Genomic DNA, 26951 nt, shown 5'->3' on the forward strand with positions numbered 1-26951 from the left:
TTGACGTGGAGCAGGATTTTCACCTTTGGGTCTCGTGGAATAAAATTAAGATCAGTGGTAATAAATAGCAAAAGCTCTTGTTTTCCTCTTGAGGGAAGTCTTAAAGAAAATATCCTGGGAATTGGGGCTCCACTCTGGTCCACAGGAACTGGACCACGTTGCTGATGGAGGTGTGCATTTGGTCTTTCAGCCTTTAATGACTGGATGAGTTCTCAGGAGGCTTCCTTGCATATTGAAGAAATCAAGGCTGGAAGAATTTAAAGCCAATAACAAACCTATCAGGCTTTATCTTCCGTTAGACTGAAATATTAGAAATGTTCAGGAGAGATCATCAAGGTTCATTGTCTGTATGTCATCTTCATGTAGATAAATGCATACAAATGACAATTTTCCATGTCAGCCTGTGAGATACCGAACAGGCCTGGATTACTTGGGGTGCAGTAACAGCTCCTCTGGTTGCTTTCAGTTAATTTTAAATTGAGACTTGGAATACTGAGGAAACGTCAGGGGGTGGGGAAGAGGCAGGTGTTTTGCTGTTGGGTTTGAAAAATGTAATTAAGAGGAGTAGAAGACCTGTAATTTTTTTATTAGCCTCGTTTCGATTCCCCCTCTGCAGTGAAAAAATAAGAAACGTTGATATATTGAGAGATTTCAGTAAGAAATAGCGATGGATCATTAACTGATTCTTCACAGGGATTTATATTTTTGATCTGCAGTCGAATTGCAGGTTTGATTCACCAAGCCAGCAGTGCTGATGTGGTGCCTTCCTGCTTTGTGACTTCCTTGATAACCACACAATTCTTTCTGAAAAAAAAAACCAAACAACAAAACAACCCAAACCCAGAAGGCAGTGAAGTCATCAGTGCTGGGAAACGATGGTTCAGCTCACACCTGTCACGAGGATTTGAGGACTCCTGAGCTGACACTTCTCCTCTCTGGGCGTGTCCCAGGGAGAACCAGTTCTCACCTTTGCCTGCCTGCGTTTTTAATGACGTGCCAGGGAGCAGCAGGTGATTATTGATGAGTTTGCAGCTGACAGGTGGGAAGGGGGAAGGGATGGGGTTCTGTGGGAAGCACGCTGGGTGATTTGCTGCACACTCTCGGCTGTCTAGACTGAAGATCTTATGCCATTCCACGCCTGTGGGCATCCAAACCAGGATTTTGAGGATCAGGGAATACCCAGCAAAGTTTTTACCTGCGGTGCTGGCGCACCAGGAGTTGATGATGATGGGTGGGTTTGGTGTCACCAGCCTCAGAATGGCTGGAAAAGAAACTGTAGGGCCAGAAAACTGATCTTGGGGGCGAGTGGCTCAGGGAACTTGATTTGTTTGGTTCATAAATACCGACCCAGCAGGGAGCTTTGTGTTCCAGCAGCAAAGTTTGGTGGTTCAAATGTGAAATAGTCCACGTCCAAGGTATGGGTTGTATGCAAAAGCTTGGTGGTAATATTTGGTAGAATTTGGTGGAACTCTGTTGTGTGGGGGCGCTGAGAGCCAGGAACGGCACCGATCTCCAGCCTGGACCTCCCAATCCCAGCCAAGAGGCCTTTGGCAAAGTCCATCCATTCCTTCAGGCTTTTTTCCTTCAGCAATTGCTGCTTGTATGGAAAAGGAATATTTGTAAGGGCTATGATATTTTTTTGTGCTTCAGAGGTGAAGCTGATTTTCTGGCAACCGTGCAGTCTTTATGTGAGCAGCTCAGCTCCTTGTGGATAGCACTGGACAGTGAGAAATCCCTGCCTTCCCCAAGGCAGGGGGTGTGTCCCTGATGGGAACATCCGTGTTTCCCAACAGCATCATCAGCTGTAACAGGAGCAGAGAGCTCCTAATCCTGTAATCCATGCTGGGATGCATTCTCCTTCTGGATGCTGAAGGATTTTGCTGCGGTAGGAAGGTACTTTAAGAAGTGGTGAATGTTTCCTTTGTGGTTTGCAGATGACAATCTGCTTCAGTGATTTGGCCTTCAGATGTTTGGTTCCACTGTACAGTTGTTCAGGTTCTCTCTCTGACCTCAAGCTGAGTCACATTTGTGTCCTTGGCCTGCGTTTGACACCCACCTCACATCTGAGCACTGCAGGGCTTTGAAAGGCCAGGGATGGCTGGGGTGGGTTTTTGGTTGGGTCTGGTTTTGTTGTGTTTTTTTTTTCTTGGTTGGAAAGCCTTTCCCTGTCTGGAAGCTTGATAAGTTTTGTTAAAACTGAGGGGCTTCACCCTTCAGGTTCTCGCTTTACCTGTTGTTAAGACTTATCCATCCACAGGAGAAGAGTGTTTTGTTCTGCAGTGACTCCCTTGGCAGGGTCAGATTTGCTTCACATCCTCATCTTAAATAACTGCCCAAATGGATTTCACCCAGTTTTCCCTCCATTTGCTATAATCCACTTCTTCACCTGTTCAGAAGACTCTTCCTGTTTGTTAGGGGAAAAATGAAACAATTGGGTTTGGACTCCTGTAACTTTTGGATGATCAGCAGAAGGGGAATGCCACAGATTGAATCGGGTTGTGTGTCTAAAATTTTAGAGTGGTGGTGCCTGAGCGATTCAGGTCGTGTTGTTATGGTTAAAAGTGTTCATGAAACCCCCTTTTAAAACTTTCTCTGCCTGACTTTTCTGTAACATCTCCCTCCAGCTCTGAATTCTCAGTGTGAATTTTGGGGCAGTTCTGTGAAGGCTTAACTGGATCTCCCTACCCCTTCTCCTTCTTCCCAAGGATCGTGGGAAGCAAGGGCTGCTGGAAGGAGTTGCTCTTCAGAATGAAGTTGTTGGAAAGGAGCTGTGACTTGTTCAAGCTGCTTGTGCAGTGCCTCCCCCCTGCCCCTGCACCTCTCAGTTCCACTTTCGGTGCACCCTGAGGTTTCAGCACCACGAGATGGGTGTTGAGCTCTGACAGCCCTTGGTGCGTCACGGTGGAAACTCCCCCTAGAAATGGTGTTTGAGAGGCATGAAATCTCATTTTCAGGTTCAGGTTGGGCATTTCTTCACAGAAAGGGGGATTAGACATTGGCAGGGGCTGCCCAGGGAGGTGGTGGAGTCCCCATCCCTGGAGGTGTCCAAGGAATGACTGGACGTGGCACTCGGTGCTCCGGGTTGGACTCGATGACCTTGGAGGTCTCTTCCATCCTAAATTCTGTGATTTGCTGGTAGTTGTCTTCAAGTCTTGCAAAAGAACTGCCAGGAGCATTTCACAATTCCAGCTAGGCTGATGCTGTGCTAATTCCCAACCCAGATAATCCTCACCCAGGTCACTCTCAGCTTTGTAACACACATCGTAATTTATCTTTGCACACTTTGTAAGACCCTGTGAGGTGCCTCTGCAGGAGAATTTAATTAAATTTGTCTTCACTCTCTTGTTTCAGGCTAGAAATCTTCACACAGGAGAACTGGCTGCTGTAAAAATAATCAAGTTAGAGCCTGGTAAGTCTGACGTTCTTTCCGCTATTTTGGAATTGCGTTTTCATTTTTTTTTTCCACGTGTTTATTTTCACACACCGTGAAGTTCTAAAGACAAAAGAAGTGTTTGGGTATTTTTTTGGTGTCGTTTCAGTGGTTAGATGACAGGAAGCACTGCAGGATGTACCATTGCTTTTGGCTGTGTCCTGCTCACTGTTTCCTTGTTTGCTCTTATCTCCCTTATCAGTTGTTGCACCAAAAGATGTTGCAGTTACCACACGTTGTCAGTGCAAAGAGAAGATCGAGGGCAGGTGGTAAATTGTGAGCTCTGAGGCAGTGGGGAGGTGGGAGGCTGTGGGAGTTGAGAGGGGGAAGGGATCAGGCTATGATGTTAATTCCCACCAAAGGTGCAGTGGGAAAAACAGAACCCTGTGCTTTTTCACGTGTCATCTTTCCTGTAACTGGTGCTGAGGGAGGAGGGTGGCTCCTCCTACTCCATTTCCCCGTGGATTTTCTGCCACTCCACATAAAAGCAGGAGATGCAGGAGAAGCTCACTTGCTGCTGAGCTGAAGCCTCATCTGAGTCCTGCACAGAGGGCTGCAATCAGAAATTGTGTCCTGAGTGGAAATTACACAACCCCAGGATGGTCTGAGTTGGAAGAGACCTTAAAGATCATCCAGTTCCACCCCCTGCCATGGGCAGGGACACCTTCCACCAGCTCAGATTGCTCCAAGCCCCGTCCAGCCTGGCACTTCCAGGGATCCAGGGGCAGCCACAGCTTCTCTGGGCAACCTGTGCCAGGGCCTGCCCACCTTCCCAGCCAAGAATTCCTTCCCAATATCCCATCTAACCCAGTGCTGTCAGTGGGAAGCCATTCCCTGTGTCCTGTCCCTCCATGCCTTGTCCCCAGTCCCTCTCCAGTTCTCCTGGAGCCCCTTTAGGCCCTGCAAGGGGCTCTCAGGTCTTCCTGGATCCTTCTCAGGGGAACCCCCCCAGCTCTCCCAGCCTCTCACATAGTTGAGATGAAGTTGGATCTCCCTCCTCAGGGGGTCTTGCTTTCCCTTCTGACCTGCATCTTTTTAACAGCCCAAAGCTCCTGAAATCTGACATCTTTATCAGCTGGAAAAATCCGAAACATTCCAGTGAATAAATGAAGAGAAAGGCTCAGCTTGATCCTTTAGCTCTTCCTTTCCTTCCCAGTGCAGGTGAACAAGCAAAGAGCAGCCAGGTGGTGCCACTCTCACCCTCTAGAGCCAACAAAGCCTCCAGGCACGGCCACAACCCCCACCAGCACGATCCCCACAGGCCATTCTGACTCCTTCAGTGGTCCTTTCCATGTCAGATGTCCTGAGGTCAGGACATCTGCAATATCTGCATTGCAATTTTCTTTCTCTGCAATATCTGTAAATCTCCTCGTTGCATTAAGCTGTGGTCACATAGGTGCAAAAAGCAACTGCACGAGTTTGTGGGAGAGAAAAGGACACGAAAGACTCAAATATGAAGATCCCAACTGTGACTGAGGGGTTTTTCTGGGCTCTGCATCTCCAGAGGTGGGGAGGGTGTTTGGGGGTACCCCTGTGTGGGCTGCTTTTAAATCCTCTGCTGGAGATGGGAGGCAGGGCTGAAGGGACTCTACCATGCAGGGTTCATTTTTATTTCTGGTTGGTTGTGTGCGGAAAAAGAGACGGTTTTGAAGACTGGAGGTAGAAGAACCATGGAGAGGCTCAGGGGAGAAGTGAAACCCACTGATTTTGGGTGACTGTGCCTGCTCACCTTCCCTTGGCAAAGAGGGCTGGGTGTATTGAGTGGATTGCAGTGATGAGGCTGGTTAGGCAGTGGGAATGCAGTGGGAAGCACAGCAGGGATCCCTCATTTCCCTGTGGGAAACGCTGTGGGCAGAGCTGGGGGCAGCGGGGCCGGGGGGAGCGAACCACCGACCTCAGCAGGTCTGGGGTGGGGCAGAGCGGTGCTTTGGGGACAGAAAAAGGACAATATGAACCCACTGCTAAGGCAGGAGAGGCTTCCTCCAGCGTTCATGTCTCTGCACCTGCTCCCAGTGAAGCTTTTGTTGGGAATTTTTGGAGCCCAGGGAAGAGCAGGATTTGTTGGAGGCTGAGCAGCCCCTGCCTGGTGCTGCTTCAGCACCGAGGAGATAAATGCAAGACTCTGGCCCAAAGTCACCACTCTGAGAACCCCATTTTAAATTAGCACTGATGAGCGTGGCTTGTGTTTAATGATGTTGGCCTGACTCGCCGCAGGGAAGCGATTTCTCCTGGTTTGTTTTGGGTGGTTTATTTTTTAATGCATCTTCTTTTAAACGTTGCCAACCTGATCTCCATCCACAGCATGTCCACCCACAGCCTCTTGGCAGAGTCTTGTTGGGTGCTTGGTTTGTTTTTAAGGAGGGTTCACAGCATTTCTTGACTTATTTACTCCTTTTTTAGTTGTCTGGGATGTCTACGTGTTGAAAATATTCTGGATTTTTGAAGGAATAAGTAGTTGGCTGCTCCACACTTCAGCGTTCTGATGAATTTTTTATGGGGTTGGAGTAGTTTTGTAGGATTGTACTTGCAGAGCACCATCAGTTCCAGGAGCAGGCTGGTGTCAGAAGCTGTTGGATGTGGCTGTGGTGATTTCCTGGGAAGGGCAGCCCCTGGGAACACCGGCACAAGCTCCTGTCAGACCACAGGGCACAGCTAGAAAAAGCTTGGTAATAAACCTCCTGATTGAGTCACCAGGGAAATAGGCTTGTGAGCACAGCATCTTCTGGGGTGGAGGAGGAGGTGGCTCGTGGATGGGAATTAATTAGCAGATGGAAAAGTCAGAGCTCCAAAAACTCACCACTTGATTAATGCACAGACAGGGGAGTGGGGAGCAGGAGACTCTGAAGCAGAGAGTACCCCAGAGGAGGTGAGGAATGTGGTGAATGAAAGCTGAAGGGACTGCACACAGTCAAATGACAGGATTGGGGGAGACTCAGAAAATCACTGACATGGCAGGGGGGTTGTTCCTCTTCCTCCCTCATCCACCACAGGCAGTGAGTAGGCAAAGAGACTCCAACTTACCAGGAGCCCAACATAAATCTGGGTTTTATTTCGTCAGCTTTTGCATTCTCCTCTTCTCCAGACAAAGGAAATAAACTCAGCCTAAAGTTTGGAGCTGTCAGTGATTCATTTGAATTCGGGGCAGTGCTCTGGGTCTGCTCCCACAGTTCTTAAGCTGTGCTGCTGGAGTCAAAATAGACGCTGTTTTTCCCTTTTTTTCTCTTGGCATAGACTTGGAGAGCATTAGGCAAAAGTATTATGGCACGCTAATGACATTTCCCAGCATTCCCTGAGCACAAATGCCTCAAATAATTTGGGAGCCAATTCTATTTCAGAAACTAATCCAACTGTACTCAGCAGCAGAGAAGCCAAAACTGTCTGAAACACTAAAGCCACTTCCATCTATGGGTTTAGCAGATGAATCGAGAGGGGGGTCAATACAAAGGGGTGACTATTTGCCAGTGGAGTTTTCTGCCACAAGAACTTTCTACCCTGGGAAAATGTGACAAATAAAATACTTCAAAATACAGTCATGTCTGTTTTAAATTCTGCTGCAGGGGTAAATGGTGCCCTCAGAGACCTTTGACACTCAGAGGGGCCGGTGGAAATCTTGCTCTGAACTTCCCCCAGGGTCACAGAAAAAACCTCACTGCGGGTTTTCCTCTGGTCCAACGTTTGCATTTTCCGGGTGAGATCCCAGAAAGCAGCCAGTTCATTGCCTGTTCCAGGCTGGATCTGAAGCTGGGAGGTGGAACTGTACAGATGGTTCCAGAGGTGTGTGCTGTGCTTAGCAGTTCAGAGGCAGCTCTGGCTCGTTCTGTGTGTGTGTTGTATCCCGTGGTTTGGATCAGGAAGTTCGTATTCCACACAGGAACGTGGCCCACGGGGCCAGTTCAGGCTGACCACAAATTAGTCCAGGGTGTTTTGGGGACTGAAGAGGGGACTGAAGCAATGCAGCCTCGCTCTCCATGGGATAAATCCCCTGAAGATGACATGAGCTCTGGAGAACAAGCCCGAGGCTGGTTTAAACTAAGCCTGGGGCTGATTTAAACTCATCCTGCTGGGCTTGAACCGTTGCTGGCAGCACCTGGAGCTGGAGGAAGATGAAAATAAGTTCTCAGTGCCACACACACCTTCCCTGCCCTGGGCTGTGTGACCTGCTTGGGCTTGGGATGGTGTCTTGGGATGAATGCCTGGGGTTCCGAGTGTGCCAGAGCCATCAAAGCCTGCACGTGGCCTGGTTGTGCTGGGCCATGTCCTGTGTGGTGCTGCCACAGGAGCAGGCACAGAGCAAAGCAGAGGCAGCCTGGTCTTTGGATCTAGAGTGCCCACAATTAATGATATTTAACTTGTTGAAATCTGGGCTAATTTTACTTTTTATCCTTTTAGTGAATTTATAATCCACTTTTGTTGTTAAGAGATGTGCGGATTCAGAGCGGGTGGGTTCACACTTCAGGTTTTCACTCAAAACAAGTGCAAATTCTCACTTAAAACACAGAGTTTCTTGGATGGAGAGGGTCAGCAGAAGGGTTGTGGTGGGATAAGGGTGCTCTGAGTAGGAAAGAAGCATGGAAGATCACACAGTGTAGTTGGAAGGCAACGCAGAGTGTGACACTGCCATGGGCAGGGACACCTTCCACCATCCCACGTTGCTCCAAGCTCTGTCCACCCTGGCCTGGAACAATTCCAGTAGGATGGGGCAGCCACAGCTTCTCTGGGCAATACTGATTGGGCAGAAGAGAAAATCCACAGGGAAATGGTTCTGGTGTTGGATACTCATTCCGAACTCTCGTGTGTCACTTGCCGTGGAGCTCCTGCTGCTGTGGCAGCGTCGCCGTCGGGAATGTTTTATATCAGTGGAGAGATAATGAGGACCATCAGTGGTTGGGAGTTGGCAGCTACTTGCCTAGCAGGAAAATTTGCTGGTGGAAACATCACTGTTTCCAAATAGCTGTTTCCTGCTTGGAATCGAGTTTCTGAGTTTCAAGTTTTGGGGGAATTTAAATTCTTGCTGTGGGACTGCAGGTTTTCCATGAGTCCTGGGAAAAGCAGTGTGGAGTTTGGGTGAAGATCCTGCATTTTGGGAGAGGCATCCTTATTCATCAGCAGAGCTCTTGAGGTTCAGGAGAGGGATTTGGAGGGAGTGATTGGGAATTAGTGAGCACGGGGATGTCTGGAAGTCAGCACAGAGGAGCTGGTGGATGTTGCCTGGCTGGGGAGTGTGTGGACTGGGGTGAATATTTGTCATTCCCATGGGTTTTCCTCCCTTGTTTTTTTTGGGAGCTCAGGTTGTTGAAATGAGAAGTGTTGGAGGGATGGTCCCAGCAGAGGCTGTGGTGCTGTGACCCTGCTCGTTGTCCTGCACAGCCCTCTCGTTAAATGTTATGCCACTTTTAAATAACCAATGTCAATTATAGTGTTAAAAAGCCCAAGTGCCAAGAGTTAGAAATTCCAAGTGCCAACTCAAGAATGACATGTGCTCTCCATCTAGGAAATCTTGGCAGGATATCTGCATTCCAGTTCCATGTAGAATCGTGGAATCCCAGAATGGTTTGGGTTGGAGGGTATCTTAAATCCCATCTTATTCCAATTCCTGCCATGGGCAGGGACACCTTCCACTTGTTCACGTTGATCCAAGCCCCGTCCAACCTGGCCTTGGACACTTCCAGGGATCCAGGGGCAGCCACAGCTTCTCTGGGCAACCTGTGCCAGGACCTGCCCACCTTCCCAGCCAGGAATTCCTTCCCAACACCCAATCCAAGCCTACTCTCCTTCAGCTTTGCCATTCATCATATCTAACCTATCCCTGCCCTCTGGCAGTGGGAAGCCATTCCCTGTGTCCTGTCCCTCCATGCCTTGTCCCCAGTCCCTCTCCAGCTCTCCTGGAGCCCCTTTAGGCCCTGCAAGGGGCTCTCAGGTCTCCCTGGAGCCTTCTCTTCTCCAGGTGCACCCCCCCAGCTCTCCCAGCCTGTCCCCCAGGAGAGACGCCGTGTCTGTGAGTAGAACAATTCCCTGCTGTTGAGGCACCCTCAGTTTTCTCCACGATCTCCCATTTAAATAGGGATTCATCCTGAATTTCCCAGCCCTTACCTCTCTTAGCCTGTGGGATGGGCCCTTCTCCCCCCCCACAGTGGGTTCAGCAGTGCCCTCCCTGCCAGCTGTGCAGGACAACGAGCAGCTGGCTGTGCCAAGCGGAGCGGCCGCCGCCCGAGGAGAATATTCCATTGTGTGTCCAAGCTGTGTCCTTGTGCCTCTGCAGAGGTAAAATTACATAACCAACAGAGGCTGCAGTGAGTCACTGCTGCTCGTGGGCCTCCAGCAGCTCCCTGCTCCACGCTCCTGCTCAGCACATCCCAGCACTGCAGACGTGTGAGCAGCAAGAGCGGCCTTTTCCCGACTCCGTGTAATTTAGTACTGATGGCTAAACCAGATGAGAAGCTCTTTGTTGTGGATGTTTTGTCACCTTTGGTCTAATTCTTTTTATCTCTCTGTCTCCCTCTCAATGAAGTGTTTTCTACCAATTCTGTCTGGGTTTTTTTCCCTGCTGTCCAAGGATATTTCATTTTTGCCCCGTTCCAGCGTCCCTTGCCAAGATTAATACTCCAGCTGCCTGGAAACTCTGAATTCCTTTGTTTTGTATTCATTCTTGTCCTTTTTGAGTGACTATACATCTTCTCTGCTATCTCTGTGTCTGATCTTTCACGATCATTTCCTACATATTTTAGCCAAACTTTTCTCACAGATGCTTCTCTTCTTTCCATCTCTTTGCCACTTCTCTATCTGTGTTCAGCCTGCACCCCCTTTCCACTTCCAAATTCTATTTCCCCCCTTTTTCCTGTAGGTTAACCCTCATTTCTTGCACGAATTCTTCATTTATTAATTGAAAACCGAGGGATCATCTTTGCTGTGTCCCTCCACTACAGGCAGGATCATTCCAAGTTGTTCCTGGTGGATTCTTATTCAGTGTTTTCTTCATTATTGTTTTTTTTTTCCACTTGTGGGAATTTTCACAACTTCCCATCCCTTCCCATTCAGTGCTGTGATATTATTCCAGTGGGAAAAGCTTTCCATCTGCACAGGGAGTGTAGGTTAAGGCAATTTAAGCCCACTAAGTGTCCTGTTATCAAACTGGACACGGATTATCCCTCCTCCCCCTTTCCCTGCTATCTTTCATGTGCATGAAGGTTATTATCTTTTCACTGTCAGCCTTTTTCTTGCCCAAATCCCTGTATTTCCTTCAATTTTGCCTCATTAGTCATGGTTCCTAGAACTGACTTGGCTGTTGCTCCACACTCGAGCCCGATCCACGTGCTGTCCGTGGGCAATTCCAGCTGCTGCCTGCAGGGTTTTGCTGGTACAGGGATGGGTTTTTTTCCCACATATGCCAGGATTCTGCTGTTTCAAAAGGATTCTGTGATTTGAAGAGGCTGTGGGGATTTGGCACTGGATCCTCTGAACCCATGGACAATGAGCTGCAGAGAGACAGAACCCTTTTTCCATGTGGGATGGGAGGATTCATCTTCAGAACCACTTGGATTTGACTTTCTTGAAGATTCTTGTGTAGTTTGAAAATGCCCCAGGTGTTACCTGTGAGAATTCCAACAGCTTCCCTCAGGAAGTTTGTTGGAGAAATGGGAGGAATGAATCCATCAGATTTAAACTCAGGGGGGTTTATAAGAAGGAGGGAGAGGGACTTTTTTTATAGGCAGGTAATGACAGGACAAGAGGGAATGGGATATTGGGAAGGAATTGCTGGCTGGGAGGGTGGGCAGGCCCTGGCACAGGTTGCCCAGAGAAGCTGTGGCTGCCCCTGGATCCCTGGAAGTGTCCAAGGCCAGGTTGGACGGGGCTTGGAGCAACCTGGGCTGGTAGAAGGTGTCCCTGCCTGTGGCAGGGGTTGGAATGAGATGAGTTTTAAGCTCCTTTCCAACCCAAACCGTTCTAGGATTCTCTAAACTCAAAAATCCCTTGCCCATAGTGATCATTTATAGGCAGGACTTGTGAATTCAGGCAAAGTTGTAGCTGCAAGGTAACCCCTACACCAAGCACAGCGGGAAAGCTGTGCTAAATTTATAGAAGTTCTGTTGCCTTTTCTCTTTCTCATTATTTAAAAAAATACTACTGATGTTTATAAAAAGCCTCTTGACATTTGAAACTCCTCTGCTAATGTTTTCCTGCCCCAGTGAAGTGTTTCTCCACATAATTCAACTTCAAGAAGCCCTTGAGGATTTACTGAAATGGGTCAGGGGTGGATTCATGGACGTGTGTTCCCTTCCACCTTCCTATTTCATGGCTGTTTTCTTAAATAAAGGTCTGGCAATCACTGAGACAGAAAGGTTGTGATAATTTCTGTTATTGGCACTTCTTTAGCCAGCAACACCATTGCTCAGGGAAGCACAGCAAATATAAATAAATATCTCTTTTAAAAGAGGATATTAAAAAATATTAGCTACACTACTACTTAAATAAACACAAGAAGAATCCAGTTTACAGCAGTGCTTGAGTCCTCTTGGACTTGTCAAAACCATCTAAATTAAAGGGAACAGGACAAAGCAGTTCATGTTTGCTGGGTTGGATATCCCTGACTTTATAATAAATGTGAGAGAATTTTACTTGGGAAATTTTAAACAGAAGGAAAATACCCAAAGCAGTTTCTCCCTTCCTGGCAGCTCCCACATCGTCCAGAGCAGAATTTGATCTAAACCATAAAATCTTTAGTTCAAGTCTAGTCTTTTGTGTCTTGCAAGCTGTTACAGTTTTCATGGAATGGTTTGGGTTGGAAGGGACTTTAAGGATCGGGTCATTCCATCCCCTGCCATGGGCAGGGACGCCTTCCACTCTCCCAGGCTGCTCCAACCTGGCCTTGGACACTTCCAGGGATCCAGGGGCAGCCACAGCTTCTCTGGGCAACCTGTGCCAGGGCCTGCCCACCCTCCCAGCCAGCAATTCCTTCCCAATATCCCACCTAAATCTCCCCTCCTTCAGCTTAAAGCCATTGCCCTTTGTCCAAAGGAAGAATAAAGGTAATAACAAACAAAATATTGGGGCCGAGCTGCGGGGTTGGAGCCGTAGATTCTGTAGAGAACATTCCCTGCTATCCACTTCATATCTCTATAAACATATTGATAGAACTGTAAATTGCATCTAGAACATTATTACTTCCTTTTAAGTCGATATTTTTTTTCCCCCCAGAGGATATTTAGGATGTGCCAGCGTGCTGGTGTGGGTGTCCTCATCCCAAACCACGCTCCCAGCCAGGCACAGTCCGTGCTGGGGACTCTGTGCTGCTGCTCTGAGTCAGCTGAGTGGGTGTCCGGGCCATCTGCTCCATCCCGGTGGTTTGGGAATGAAACACTTTCAATAACAAGCCTGTGGAATGTGAGCTCTCCTGGTTCCAGGCAGGAGACTCTGGAATGAGCTTCCAGCCACCTTTCCTCTTGCTGTGCTGCGAGCACCGTGGCCTGGTAAAGCTGGATCAGCTCCAGCTGGGATTCTCTGCTGGTAAAGCTGGATCAGCTCCAGCTGGGATTCTCTGCTGGCTCCACAGGGGCTGCTCTGAGGTTCCTCCTGTGCTCCCATCCCTCCATGGGATCCCTCCCCTCCTTTCCCAGATGTCCCCGTGCGTGCTGAGCTGTCTGAACCGATGGATCGTGCTCAGGCCAGCCCTTCCCTGTTGATCTCCAGGAAATATTTGTGCCTGATGGAAGGATGGAATAAAAGGGTTGAGGCTGAGAGGGTGAAAGGCTGACGTGCTCAGAAGGGCTCAGCCACGATCCGGCCCAATCCGTGTTCTTCCCGAGTTCCCTCCAGGCCTCTCCCAACATCCAGCCCCGTGTGATGTAACCCCTGGCTGCTTCCTGTTTTCCAGGAGACGACTTTTCACTGATCCAGCAAGAAATATATATGGTCAAGGAGTGCAAGCATTGCAACATAGTCGCCTATTTCGGGAGCTATCTCAGGTAAATCCCGCTCTTTATTCCCACATTTCTGCTGCTTTCTCTCCCAAACAGCTCTCAGGGTGGTTTAATCCTCACCTCCTCTCTCAGTGTTCTTCCATAGATTGAATTCCCTTTGGGTTTGTTTTGTTGGGGTTTTTTTTTGTGACTAATAGTTTGTTTTCCCTGCTGGCCAAAAGGACTGGAATGTTTTCCTCACCAGGAACAGTGAGAAACTTTTCCCTTGGAGCCTCTTGGCACCATCCAATCCTGCCCATACATTTATCAGTTCTGGTGTATAAAACCATATAATACACTTCTCTAGAGCAGAGTTGCTTTTGGATATTTTATTTCATGACAGTTTTCTGGGCTGGGAAAGCACAGCCAGGGGATTTTTAAGAGCAATAATGGAATAAAATGGCTGAATTTCTTAACCTTCCTTTTAGAGAGCGTGAATTGTTTTTTTTATATATAATTAGGCAATTCCAATTTAAAGATTGAAACACTTTAATGTGTTATCTTTCAATTTTGCTGATAGCAGGTGTTTCTGCTCCACATTATTGTAGAGTTAAAGCACCACCTTCTAGAGCTGATACTATTTAAAGACTTCTCAGGGATCCTGGCATTAAATTTTCCTTTTGGTAGGTGAGGATTTATATTGATAACATGGTAATTTATATTGATAACATGGTAATTTATATTGATAACGTAGTAATTTATATTGATAACAGGAGAATTTATATTAATAACAGCACAACTGCTGATCAAGACCAATAGAAAATAATTTAAATAATGGTGATTAACTCTGTTCTGTAGCCAAATCAGTCAGCTTCTGATGCCTGTGTTTTCCTTTTCCTTTGCCAGCCGGGAGAAGCTGTGGATATGCATGGAATACTGCGGTGGGGGATCTCTCCAGGATATTTACCACGGTACTCTGGCATTTATTTGAACATTCTGAACTTCTGGAAGCTTTCTGAAGAGAAGAAAATTAAATAATAAACTAGCAGGGAATGACCAGGCACTGCACTGGGTTTTTTGGGGGGATGAATAGTGATTTTTAGCTACCATTGAGCAGGTTTTCTTCTCACTGTGGGCATTGTCTTCTGTTATGGTGCTGTTTGTTTGGTGGGTTTGTTTGGTTTTTTTTTACAGAAAGCCTTTCTGTAAAACAGGCAAACAAACAAACCCCTCTTTTCAGCTCAGAGTAGAATCCAGATCCTGTAAAATCAGGCTTTAATTTCTGCTGCTTCACAACGTTATTTATGTGCTGTGTATTCAATATAAATGTATGTGCTGCAAACTTACCCACTCCTACCTTTATTTTCAGTGACAGGACCTCTGTCAGAGTTACAAATTGCATATGTGTGCAGAGAAACTTTACAGGTACTGTACTTGGGCAGGCTTAGGATGAAGTGTTTATTCCATGAAAGTAGATAAAAAAGATTATTCCAGTTCCCAGAACTGCTGGGAATCAAGCAGAGACCAATTAGCCAGGGGTAACCTGGTTAGTTCCCATACTGTAAATAAAAATTAGCAAGAAACTCTATTAAAGCAGTGCAAATATTTGCTTAAATTTTGAACTTCCTGCTTGCCCTGTGGTAGCAAATTTAGTGATGTGTGGAGGGAAAATTGCTACAAGCAGGTAAATGAAATTGTCTTTTGTGGCTGCTGATAACAAGGTAAGCTGGTTTCTTAAAGGAACCTTCAGGACTTTGAAATGTAATTTTAGTAAAGGTTTATTAAAAAAACCAACAAACACTTATCAGTGTAAAATGTTACCCCATGAGTGGTTTAATTCAGGGTTCAAGTGTTGGGTGCAGATGAGGAACAGAATCCAGGGTGCCCCTTTCCTACAAATCTCAAATACCTCCCTTGCCAAATAAAATATCTTGAGGCTTTTAATACATTTAATACTTAAATGTATTAAATGAGGCTGGGTTTTGTACGTTAACAAGTGGCAAAATAACCTCTTGTGTGTCTCTTTATTTCCAGGGTCTTGCTTATTTGCATATGAAGGGCAAAATGCACAGGGACATAAAGGTAACTTGGCACTTGGAGACACTCAGAACTTTCTAGTGGAGGACAAATATTGCTGAAAAAGAGCTGTAACTTTCTGTTTATTGTGTTTTAGGGTGCAAATATTCTCCTGACAGACCACGGGGATGTCAAATTAGGTGGGTTGCCCGAACTTTATAAAATGGATTTCAAAGCCGTGTGGATGTGGCACTTGTGGGGCAGAGGTGGCCTTGGCAGTGCTGGGGGAGGGGTTGGACTCCCATTATTTAAAGGTCTTTTCCAACCTGAGTGATTCCATGATTATTTGGGGCAATAAATGATGATAGGAAGTGGTGACAGAGCGTGTGTATCCATGAGAACTGCCATGGGGTGCTCATCCTCCCACTGTGTCCCTGCTTGGAATTGGGGTGGTTGTGCTTTAATTCAACACCTTCACACCCCTGTGGTGAGCCAGGAATGCTGTGCTGGGAAGAGACAGCTTTTGAAAGGTGGAAAAAAGTAGGAATAAAACCTTGGCACTGATAGGAGATTCCACTCTGTGAATTAAACTCGGGGGTTACACGCTGGTACCTCCCTTTGGCCTGCTGAGCTGGTCAGACATTCCCACAGTTATCCTGAGGATGTCATACTACAAATCAATCAAAATAAAAAAAGGGATTGAAAGGATTTTTGGCTCTGCAAGACCTCCTGATGTTCTGCAGCTCTGAAGGCAGGGGATTATTGGCCCGCAGACAGAGTGTCCAGGGCTGAGAACAGATTTCCCATCCCAGTTCCTCCACAGGAACACATCAAAGGTTCCTTTGCCAAAGCACAATGCCATTTTTCCTCTTAAATTGGGTATCCACAAATCTTGGTTGATACCAAGAGATGGAAAAATGATCTAGGAGAGGAATAGGATCATGAGTGAGCTGTAAGTAGAAAGAAAACTGATGTGAAGACATTAACGATCTCATTATTAATCTTTCACCGTTTACCTTAATGAATTTTTAATTTTGATAAGAAAATGGGATTGTTCTTCCATAATAATAATTATTTACAGTAGAATTGGGGTCTTAAAACTGAGATTTCCAAGTCTCTGATGGTTTTATTTTCCAGCTGACTTCGGGGTAGCAGCAAAAATAACAGCCACCATTGCGAAGAGGAAATCCTTTATTGGCACCCCTTACTGGTAACACACCACTTGGGTTGCTGGGAGCTGAGACTGTATTTGTGCCAAAAATTATAAAATGCACACACATATATCTAACAATTGCTTAAATTCCCTTTCTTCCGAGCAAAATGCCCAGAGGGTAAAAATCTGGGAAGCACTGATTGGAGCTGCTCTGTTGCTGCCTGGTGTTTGAGGCAGGATTGATACTTTTCCCAAGTTTATTAATGCAGAATAGTCTCCCTTTTTTTTTCTAATGGTTATTTAGTTTCTCACTTATTTTACTCTCTTTCTTATTTACACGTTCAGTGAGTGAAATAATCAATGTCTTTCTGATTTCTGTGCAGATCGAAAAACCAGATTTTTCAACTATCTCTTAATCACCTCTACTGATTAAATGCACAAGGCAGCATTTAATATGCAAACAGATCGTTGTAAATCTGGGGCTGGGTTATAAATGCAAATTTAACTGGGTTTGGGCATCATTGGAGGAGCCTGGGGGGTTTGTTCTTGGTGGCTGCAAACAGATTCATCCAGACAATGGCTTTGTTATCCCGTTGGAGAAGGAGGAGTTGGGGCAAGAAGGGCTCTTCCCTCTCCTCCTCTTGGGAATGGTGGGGGTTGTGTCCAGGGGCCTGGAGCTTCCCGTGGGCGTGGGGCTCTTCCCTCAGTCCCTCTTTGTGCTCAGAGGGGCTGGAGCTGGCAGTGACGGTGCCCTTGGTGTTCTAGGATGGCCCCCGAGGTGGCTGCAGTGGAGAAGAACGGTGGCTACAACCAGCTGTGCGACATCTGGGCCGTGGGGATAACGGCCATCGAGCTGGCAGAGCTCCAGCCACCCATGTTCGACCTGCACCCCATGAGGTTTGAGCCCTTCTTTGTCTCCAGGAGCCTCTCCAATCCCAGCAGGAGCCGTTGGGATTCAGTTTGAGCTTCCCTGTATCCCATGGGATTCCCTCCTCGAACGTCTCCTTCCCGCGGGAGCCGGGCCCGGTTTTAAGGGATCGCTCTGGAGTTAAAACCTTGCATTGAGAATTGAAATTTTAACCAAAAATCCCTAAATTGTCAAGTTTTTAGTGTCACCTGGCCTAGTGGAAGCTGTTGGGGTTGGAATGAGATGGGCTTTAAGGTCCCTTCCAGCCCAAACCATTTTGGGATTCCATGATCAAGGATCTGATTAAGAACAGGTACAGGTTTACTGGTGATAATTAACCACTGGAGAAGCTGTAGCCTAAAGTTTAGCAGGATTATGGCACTAAAAAGATTTTATTTAAAGTCAAGAAAATCAGCAGCTTCACTGTGTCTGTCCTTTAACACATAATAATTTTCACCAGTTTGTTTCTCACCATAAAATATTGAAGTGTTTGGACATTAGGATGAAATTAATTCTTTTTTTTTTTTTTACCATATAATAACCTCGTTCTTTTTTTTTACCTCCAGGGCTCTGTTTTTAATGTCAAAAAGTAATTTTCAACCGCCAAAGCTAAAGGAAAAAGCAAAATGGTAAGTGGAACTCTGTCCTCTTTTCAGTGTTTTGTTGGAGCAGGGTGATCTTTAAGGTCCCTCCCAACCCAAACCATTTATGGTTCATATGATTTTGTAGATAATGGGAAAAAAACTACTTGTCATTGGTGAAGAAGGGGCCCTTCTTTGGGGCTCTTTGCATGTTCTAGGAAGGAAAATCATTTTTATCCTTTCTCCTTGATTCCTGTCAGGGCATTTTTCCTGTCAGTGGGACAAGAAATGGTTTCATCCTTTCATGGTTTCTTTAACCTGTGATAAACTCCTGGTGCTGTGCAAATGTTTTCTGTGCAAGTTCCATGAAAAAAAAAGGAGTTTTTTCCTAATTTCTTAGCTTGGAAATTTAATTATTCAAAGCTGAAATTAAGCACCTTGACAGCATCCTGATTCATCACACCCTTTTGTGACCTGTTTAGTAAGTGTCTTAAAATCAATAATACCTTGAAAAATTAAACACAACCCCTCATTTCTCTTTCAAGGTCGGCAACATTCCATAATTTTGTCAAAATAGCACTTACAAAAAATCCAAAGAAGAGGCCAACAGCGGACAGACTCCTCTCTGTAAGTGATCTGGGACATGCAGTGACAGCAGGAGGAGATCTCCTGCTTCAGAGTGAGCAACAGATCGACAGGAAACCAAAGTGGAACCATTTACTTTAATTTTTAAAACATGGGTGGGGAGACCTGAAGGAGGGAGGTGTCGGTCACCTGTTAGGGAGTGGCAGGATTTTGTTCAGGGGAGGATTTTGGGGAGGAGCAGGTACAGGAATGTGCTTCAGGTGGGTGTCTCAGCCTCGTGGCTCTGTAGACATTGGCCCTTCCTGTCACCCAGAGGTTTAGTTGTTCGTGGATCTCTGCTTTTACTTGACTGTAGAAAATGAAGTGTAATTATTTGTTTGACTCAGAGTTGAATTTCCAGCTGAAAAGTGGCCCAGAGTGTGGGGTTTATGGGGGTTGGAAAGTCCAGCCGTTAAGGAGTTGTTAAAATAATAGTTGAGCCTCCAGAAAGCAGAAAAGAAATCGGTAACGTTCCATATCTGATGGAACATTCATGAAAGTTACCTGTGAATGTGTTCTGACCACCTTCTCTGTCCCCTCCTGTGGTTCCAGCACAGCTTTGTGGGGCAGCCTGGCCTGTCCAGGTCTTTGGCAGTCGAGCTGCTGGACAAGGTCAACAATCCCGACAACCACACGCACTACGGCGAAGTGGACGACGATGATTTTGAGGTGAGAACATCCCCCATTTGAGCTAAAACTCCACTCCCAATGCCCTGCTTGGCCTGGGGGAGGTCAGGCTGCAGCTTGGCCGTGCGTGGCTGCGACGGCTGCTCCTCCTGCTTGTGCTGCTGGTGGGGATCCAGGAGCATTTCCGACTCTTGTCCCCTCAGCCTCACTCCGTTATCCGCCACACCATCCGCTCCACCAACAGGAACATCAGGGCAGAGAGAACAGCATCAGAGATAAACTGTGAGTTCCTGGGGGGGCTTTGCCCAGTTTTTTTGGGGGAATGTCTGGTTTTGGGGGGATCCTTCCGGAGGGATGTCGGTGATGTCCTTTTGGTTTTGCCCCTTCCCATTTGGAGAACGAACACTGAGGAGAAGCAGCTTCTGTGTGTGAATCTCCAATCATAGCTTCTCAACCCCCAAATTAATATTAATGCCCTACTTCAGTGCAAATTTTAAAGGGCAGACCGGGGTTTCCTCCAGCTTTGGACAGAAGTCTTTTGTGGTTCCTCTGCATCACGTGCATCACACTTTTTGGGGGCCTTGCTGTTTCTTTCTTCTCTTTCACATGCATTTGAAAGTGGCACGTGGTTAAATAGTTGCATTTGAGTATATTCATGGAGTGAATTGTATTCCTATGCCTTCATTTAGTGACTTGGTATTTCCCTTGGGGCTTTTTTGTGGGTTTCACATGTGCAGCTTTAAGCCTTCAGACAATAAGGCTGATGTTTTACAGGCAAATAAAGTGTTGTGTACACAATGTTTAGATCTCTTACAACCTGCATTTCACTGTAGCAAGCACTGAAAGGGCCCTACTGCAATAGTGTGTGTATTAATTATGAAAATGTGATGTTTTATAGTCGATAAGCTGCAGTTTGAGCCCCCTCTTCGGAAAGAAACAGAAGCTCGGGATGAAATGGTAAGGACAAGTTTGTTCTTGATTTATTAAAATCACAGTTGTCTTCACTATTTCATGGTTCAGCTCTTAAGCACCTTGCTGGAAATATGTCTTTTAAGTTCCCTAACTTCCCTGTTTTAAGTTCGCTGAGTGATCCTTACTGATTTTTGTTTGTGGTGGGTAAGGTGCTTTAGTTTGACAAAGAGGTAAAAAAAGAGGTAAAAAAAAATGACAATTTCTGCATCTCCAGGTTGTGGCAGCTGGCAGCGACTTTGCTTCACACTGGAACCCTTTTGTTGATGGTGGAAGCAGCAAGTAAGTACAGCTAAAACCAGCTTTTATTTCTGACACTTAAAGAGAAAAATCAGTTGCAGTGGGAAAAATCAAATCATAAGCCCTGATGCACTTTAATATTCATAAATGAAGGAGATGTTACCCAGGGTGACGTTCTCCTTCTGCAGATGGTTGGAGAAGGAGTTTTAATCTCTCTTAACCACCAGCAGAAGCTTGTTTGAAGGTTGTAGGTGGCAAGGGAGGTGTAAATGCACGAGCGGGTCTCTGACGTAACACAGCCAGAGCTGGTGACCCTGCAAGGGCTGGGTTCAGGATCCTGCCCTGGCCTCTCACTTCTCCTCTGAGCCGTGGCTGTGGCTGTGACATCCTGTGACAAGGCCTGTTCACAGCCCTGAGCTCGAGAGAGGGAAGGAGAGCCCAGCTCTGAGGGTTCAGCTCTACCAGCAGTCCATCTGCACAGCTCCTGCTGCTGCTCCGGGGTGGGATCAGCGGGGTCTGGGATTCTGCCATGAATTTGTTGTGAAAGCACCTTCCTTTTGCTGCAAAACAGCGGATCCTGCCTTTAAAGGCAATGCCTGTGTTTGCAGGGAGGAGGGTGGAAGCTCAGTGACACCAAGGGATGCACAGACACAGGGGAAGGTGCTGTTTGGGCTGAAAGGATTGCTCAGCTAGAAGAGCCTCTTCCCCATCTTTATTTGGAGCTGAGCAGCAGACAGTGGATTTCTTTGGCTTGTTTTGCTGCAGATAAAGTCTTGCATAAGCTGTCAGCTGACATCACAGCCCCCTGGAAAGCTGCTGGGGGCGTGGAGTTCGCCAGGATTTGAGTCTTTCCAAGTTCAACCTGGTTTTTTTTTTTTGTTCTCAGTCTCGTTGTAGGAGGAGTTTGGGGGGGGGGCTCTGGGCTCTGCCTCTCCCTGCCCAGTAAATCCAGGGACTGTTTCCCTCCCTTTCCTCCCTCTCTGAGGCTGTTTGTGTGGCCCTGCTGAGCTGAGGGCTGCATTTTGTGCAGCCAGCTGCAATCCGCAGGGTCGAGGAGCAGGGAGGGAGGGAGGGAAGCTGCCCCTGGCAGAGGGATCAGTGACTGGATTCTGCTCCTGTGGCTTTCCCTGGACCAGGCTGTGTTAAACCTCAACAACTGTGGCCACAGCAAACCTTCCCAGGGCTAGAAATGGGTGCATGGCCACGGATTCAGCCTTGGGAGGAGGGCAGGATTCACCATCCTGGCTGGTAAATCCGTGCTGCTTACTTGGAAACCACTTCCAGCTGGAAAGATAAACAGGAAATGCATAACTGCTCTGTCCCAGCAGCGCTGAGTAATCCCAGGGATGGCCAGAGAGGATGTTTGCTGGGGGGTCCTTGCTTTTCATGCCCTTTGGCTTTTAGGGAGTGATTGATCTTCAACTCGGGAATTACTTGACTGCAAAGGAGGAATTACCAGGATGTGTTCCCTGCTGATCAAAATTATTCCTTGTTTTTCTCATTGTAGCAATTTAAATTTCCTTTTTATATAAATTTTCTGCATTATGGAAGTGTTTTTTTTTTTATTTATGATTTTTATCAAATCCCAGGTTGGCTTGGGTTGCAAGGGATCTAAAATCCCATTTCATCCCAGCCCCTTCCACTATCCCAGGTTGCTCCAAGCCCTGTCCAACCTGGCCTGGAACACTTCCAGGGATCCAGGGGCAGCCACAGCTTCTCTGGGCAACAAGAACCTTTCAAAAAGAAAGACTTTTTAATTTTTTAGTAGTTCCTGTTGGCAGCTGCTGCTTTCCCTCAGCAGTGACTTGCAGGGAAACTTTGCATTAATCCCAACTTGGCTGGGTTTTCCTGGTCCTTACCCTTTAAAAGACACAACTTGAAAATTGCCATTTTGCAAAATTTTATCAGGGTTTTGTTTTTTGTTTTTTTTGGTGTCAGGGTTATATTTTTAGTGCTGCTTTGATCCTCTAGTCACAATTCTTTTTTTTTTTTTTTTTTTGCTGTCCCTGGGGTAGCTTTGAAACAAAAATTCCCACTGCAATGGGAAGCAGTCTGTGTCTTTTGTATATACATATATATATGTATATATATATATAAGGAAACTTCCCTTTCAAGGCTTTTCTCCATTTGTCTCCCAGTAACTTCCTCTGTTGTTTTTTTCCTTCTTTTATATTGCACTGTTGTTAGACATGTCAATAATATTTAAAAGAGCAGACAGGGAAAAGAAAGCTGATGGTGTGGAAGAGAGATCCGGCGATTTTTGGGGGATGAGGGGAAGGAAAGGACTGAACTGAATGGAAAAAGGGCTGAATAAGAGAAATATTTGTTTTGGAAGGGCTTGGGAGATGCTTGTTATGAAACTCAGTGACATCAGGGAGGGCTCCAGTTGCACCTTAGAGCAGAGCTCTTAATTGTACAAATATTTCACCTTAGGGGACTGCTCACAAAATTTGGCGATGGGAGTGAAGATGTTGAAGAGTGAGTGGATCTCCTTCCTGCACAGCTGTGTGTGCTCCAAAGCCTCTCCCCTCAAAACGCTGCAGCAGCTTTGCCACTCACCAGTGACCGAGGGCTGGCTGCTCTGCAAGCTGCACTCCTTCTCTCATCCTCAGGGGAATGTCCAAAGCCATTCCCTCCTTGCTCCCCTTCCTGAAGTTGTCTTAGAGTCCATCTGGAAGTGCCTAATATTTTAAAGTAGATTTTATGTCGATTAATCCATCAGCCACGAGCCAGGCCTGGCTGGGACAGGACGTGCAGATAATCCTGCACAGCTCTGGTGCAGATCCAGGGGTGCCCAGAGGTTTGGCTGATTCACAGTGAAGGCTGCAAACTGGAATTCCAGCATTCCAGAATGGTTTGGGTTGGAAGGGACCTTAAAGCTTATCCCATTCCACCCCTTGCCATGGGCAGGGACACCTTCCACCAGCCCAGGGTGCTCCAACCTGGCCTTGGACACTTCCAGGGATCCAGGGGCAGCCACAGCTTCTCTGCCCAACCTGTGCCAGGGCCTGCCCACCCTCCCAGCCAGCAATTCCTTCCCAATATCCCATCTCTCCCTGCCCTCTGGCAGTGGGAAGCCATTCCCTGTGTGCTGTCCCTCCATGCCTTGTCCCCAGTCCCTCTCCAGCCTGAGATCCACTTCCTGAATGTGTATTTATTTACTAACTCCAAATCTCCTTCCGCACAGAGTGCTCTGTAACGAGTAACGTTGGCATTTATGAGGGAACGGGAGTTGATCCCAAACCAACACTTCTAACGAGATGAATGCGCTTTCCCCCTGCTCTTGGACTTCCACTTTAACCCTGTGTGTGCAAAGCTCTGATCTGCCTCTTCTTTGCCTTCGAGTTGATCTTATTTCCAGTCTCTAGTTCTGGTTTTCATTCTGGTTTTGGTTTAACTGAGCCAACAAATGCCCTTCCCGTTGCAGGTCGACACTAAAGCGAGCGGGGCCTCCACCGCTGCCTCCCAAGGTAAGGGCTGTGGGATTTAAGGGATTCAGGCAGCAAACCCCACTTGAGCAGCCTGGGATGGCCTCCTGTCCTGCCTTCTGCCTCTGATTTTCCAGCAGGGAGGAACCCCTGTGAAATTATTCTGCTGTCAATTGTCTTATTTTGTAGAACCACAGAATGTCCTGAGTTGGACGGGACCCCTGAGGATCATCCAGTCCAACCCCTGGCCCTGCCCAGGACACCCCAACAATCCCCCCTGTCCCTCAGAGCGTTGTCCAAACCCTCCTGGAGCTCTGGCCGTGCCCACTGCCCTGGGGAGCCTGTTCAGTGCCAACCACCCTCTGGGGGAAGAACCTTTCCCTGAGATCCCACCTGAGCCTGCCCTGGCACAGCTCCAGCCCTTCCCTGGGTGCTGTCACTGCTCACCAGAGACCACCTGTGATGCCCAAAAGTTCACACACTTTTCAAAGGCTGATATTTTTTTAATGTAGAAAGCCTGACTTGAATTCAGCTTCTCTGGAGTTTGTGCTCCCCAGGTGCCATTCCCAATTCCTGACATTTCCCAACTAACCATCCCCTCGGGTTTCTTGCAGCCGAGAATAAACAGTCATCCCGAGGAAAACCTCCCGGATGATGAGAGATGCCAGACAATAAAACATTTCCCAGACTCCCAGAACAGAGCCCCAGCAGCCCACAGGAGACAGAGCATCCCAGTTTGTGGCCCCCAGGCTGATTCCAGCCCCATTGGAATGACCAGCAGCATCAGCAGCCCCGGATTGCTCACAGCCAGATACAGCGACCTGGGTAAATGCCTTCCCTTTCCTGAAGGTGACTGGTGTCCTGGAGAAGGAACTGCTTCCAGAGCCAGCTATTTACAGGGATAATGTTTTAACACAGCTGAGCATGAGGGGCAGCTTTCCTCTTTCCTGGTGTGCTGGTTCTTATTAGGGCCATGACACATGGTGGGAATGTTCTTCCCGGAGCAAGGACACTGAGCCACTCAGTCCCACTCATGTGTGGCCTGCAGGAACAGGAGACAAACAAGGAATGTTTTTGGGGAGGATCATCTGCAAGGACCTTACCACAGCTTTATCCTCAGTGGAATTTGGGACTGTTTGGATAATGGGAAGTGTGTAACTCAGCACGGACAGGAGCAGCCAGTTGTCCTGGGAAGGGCTCAGTTATCTGGGGTGTGGATATGGAAGTGTCAGGGCTCACTTCCCCACTCCTGCTGGGCACTGGGGAGAAGAGATTTTTCTATTCCACCGTGTCAGATAAGCTATAAAAGCTGTCTGGGCTTCTCTGCAGGCAACGGGAACGGGATGCTGAAACTCATCGAGGAAAACGCGGAAGGACCCGGACAAATCCCTCAGCTCCCACGGAAAAAGGAGAAAAGAGATTTCCCTGTAGGTATTGTGGCTCTGTCGTGTCAGCCAGGCTGGGTTTGTGTCAGGGGTTTGTGTGGGAGGTGTTTTATCACCTTTGTTTCTTCCCACAGAAACCAGCCATCAATGGTTTGCCTCCGACTCCGAAGGTGCTGGTAAGAAATCCCCTTGGCACTGGCAGTCACTAAACCCTCCTCCCTCTCTCCAGGGTCGCGAGGTTTTTGCTGGAATAAGGCACCAGCTCACCCAGGGGGATTTTCTGCACCCCACAGCCAGTTATTTTTCCTGTTCTGGACACACAATATTTGTTCCCTCTTTTTAAAACCTTCCTGTCGCTGCTCAGTGGGGATGTGGAGGGTTGGAGGCTTCCCTGGCTCCCTGAGCCGTGATCTCTGCTTAGGAAGAGAAATGGGAAAAGTGCTTCAATTCCTGCTTGTTTTCCCTTCCTGTGCCATTTATTTAAGCATTTAATATTCACATGTACAATTATAGAATAATTTAGGTTGGAAAAGCCCTCTAAAAGACTGAATCCAACCCTTCCCAGCACTGCCAAGGCCACCACTGACGCACGTCCCCAAGTGCCACATCCACGTGGCTTTTGAAACCCTCCAGGGTATATTGTTCTTACCCAGTAAGTTGCTGATATAATTTTGACCCCTTTTTACCATTTCTTAATGGATCTGAAGTCTACAAAAAGCTTTGGAAGGCTGGAGCTGTTGGGGAAGGTACCAATGTTTGGCATCCAAGCATTTTAGGGGAAGTTTGTGTGTGTGGAAAGGGAGAGCAGTGGTGTCTGCAGGTGTGTGTGTGTGTGAGTGGCCAGGTGCCAGAAGATAAAACACCTGATGCTCTCAATTCGTTTCAGGTTTCAGTTTTGGTGTCTTTCAGATGGGAGCATGTTTTTCCAAGGTCTTTGATGGTTGTCCTTTGAAGATCAATTGTGCAACATCCTGGATACATCCAGATACTAAAGGTAAAGTTATTTCAGGATTGTGTTGGAAACCAAAGCTTGGGAAACAATCAATTTGTAAAAGTTATTTTAGGTTTGTCTTTTCAGACCTGGTGATGAGCTCAGGAATTAATCCATTTCCCTGCATTTTTCAGACCAGTACATCATCTTTGGCACAGAAGAAGGGATCTATACTTTGAATTTGAATGAACTCCACGAGGCAACGATGGAACAGGTGAGTTTTGGGGGGCTGAACACACGGAATAGATTTGGGCATAATTATGAAGTGATGAAGTTTGGCTTTGGAAGGAAAAGGTGGGATAGCAGGCTCTGTGGGTTAAACTGATTCACATCAAAGCCAGCAAGGGAAGTCTGAAAATTAAAAAGTTCTTTGACCCACCTGAATTTATTGGTGCTGTCAGATTTTCCCCTTCTCCTTGGAGAACTGATTCCCTGCCCTTTCTCCCTCCCCCCCATCCCCACTAGATGGCAGATTGCAGCTCCTCTGGGTGCTCCCAAAGCCCTCACCCCTTCAGTTCAGCTGCTGTTGTTATCCCCAGGAAACTTTGCCTGGGCTCTCTAACCCCTTCCAAAGCCACTTCATCTATTCATGGGCTTAGATTTGCTTCTTTGGGGCCAGGATGTCCTTGGAATCTCTTTCCACATATGTTTTCCTAAATTATTTCACCTGACAGTCTTCTCTGGGCTCTTCCCCATGCCTGTTGAAA

General features: G+C 47.1%; 1 protein-coding gene across 1 annotated transcript in view; it reads left to right on the forward strand.

Moving 5' to 3' along the window:
• The window catches only part of MAP4K5 (mitogen-activated protein kinase kinase kinase kinase 5), a 53122-nt gene that overhangs the window by 15370 nt on the left and 10801 nt on the right, over window positions 1-26951 (forward strand). Inside the window, exons 3-22 of the mRNA XM_050336161.1 lie at window positions 3352-3409; window positions 13299-13389; window positions 14230-14294; window positions 14693-14748; window positions 15358-15405; window positions 15497-15539; window positions 16477-16549; window positions 17258-17389; window positions 17966-18028; window positions 18526-18607; window positions 19157-19273; window positions 19435-19513; window positions 20130-20188; window positions 20418-20482; window positions 23868-23910; window positions 24483-24693; window positions 25198-25295; window positions 25388-25429; window positions 26163-26247; window positions 26379-26458. Coding sequence (XP_050192118.1) covers window positions 3352-3409; window positions 13299-13389; window positions 14230-14294; window positions 14693-14748; window positions 15358-15405; window positions 15497-15539; window positions 16477-16549; window positions 17258-17389; window positions 17966-18028; window positions 18526-18607; window positions 19157-19273; window positions 19435-19513; window positions 20130-20188; window positions 20418-20482; window positions 23868-23910; window positions 24483-24693; window positions 25198-25295; window positions 25388-25429; window positions 26163-26247; window positions 26379-26458 — 1590 coding nt within the window. The remainder of the gene's footprint in view (window positions 1-3351; window positions 3410-13298; window positions 13390-14229; window positions 14295-14692; window positions 14749-15357; window positions 15406-15496; window positions 15540-16476; window positions 16550-17257; window positions 17390-17965; window positions 18029-18525; window positions 18608-19156; window positions 19274-19434; window positions 19514-20129; window positions 20189-20417; window positions 20483-23867; window positions 23911-24482; window positions 24694-25197; window positions 25296-25387; window positions 25430-26162; window positions 26248-26378; window positions 26459-26951) is intronic.

This window comes from Myiozetetes cayanensis, unplaced genomic scaffold (assembly GCF_022539395.1).
Source record: "Myiozetetes cayanensis isolate MyiCay16 unplaced genomic scaffold, myiCay2020 scf6-25, whole genome shotgun sequence".
Taxonomy (NCBI): domain Eukaryota; kingdom Metazoa; phylum Chordata; class Aves; order Passeriformes; family Tyrannidae; genus Myiozetetes; species Myiozetetes cayanensis.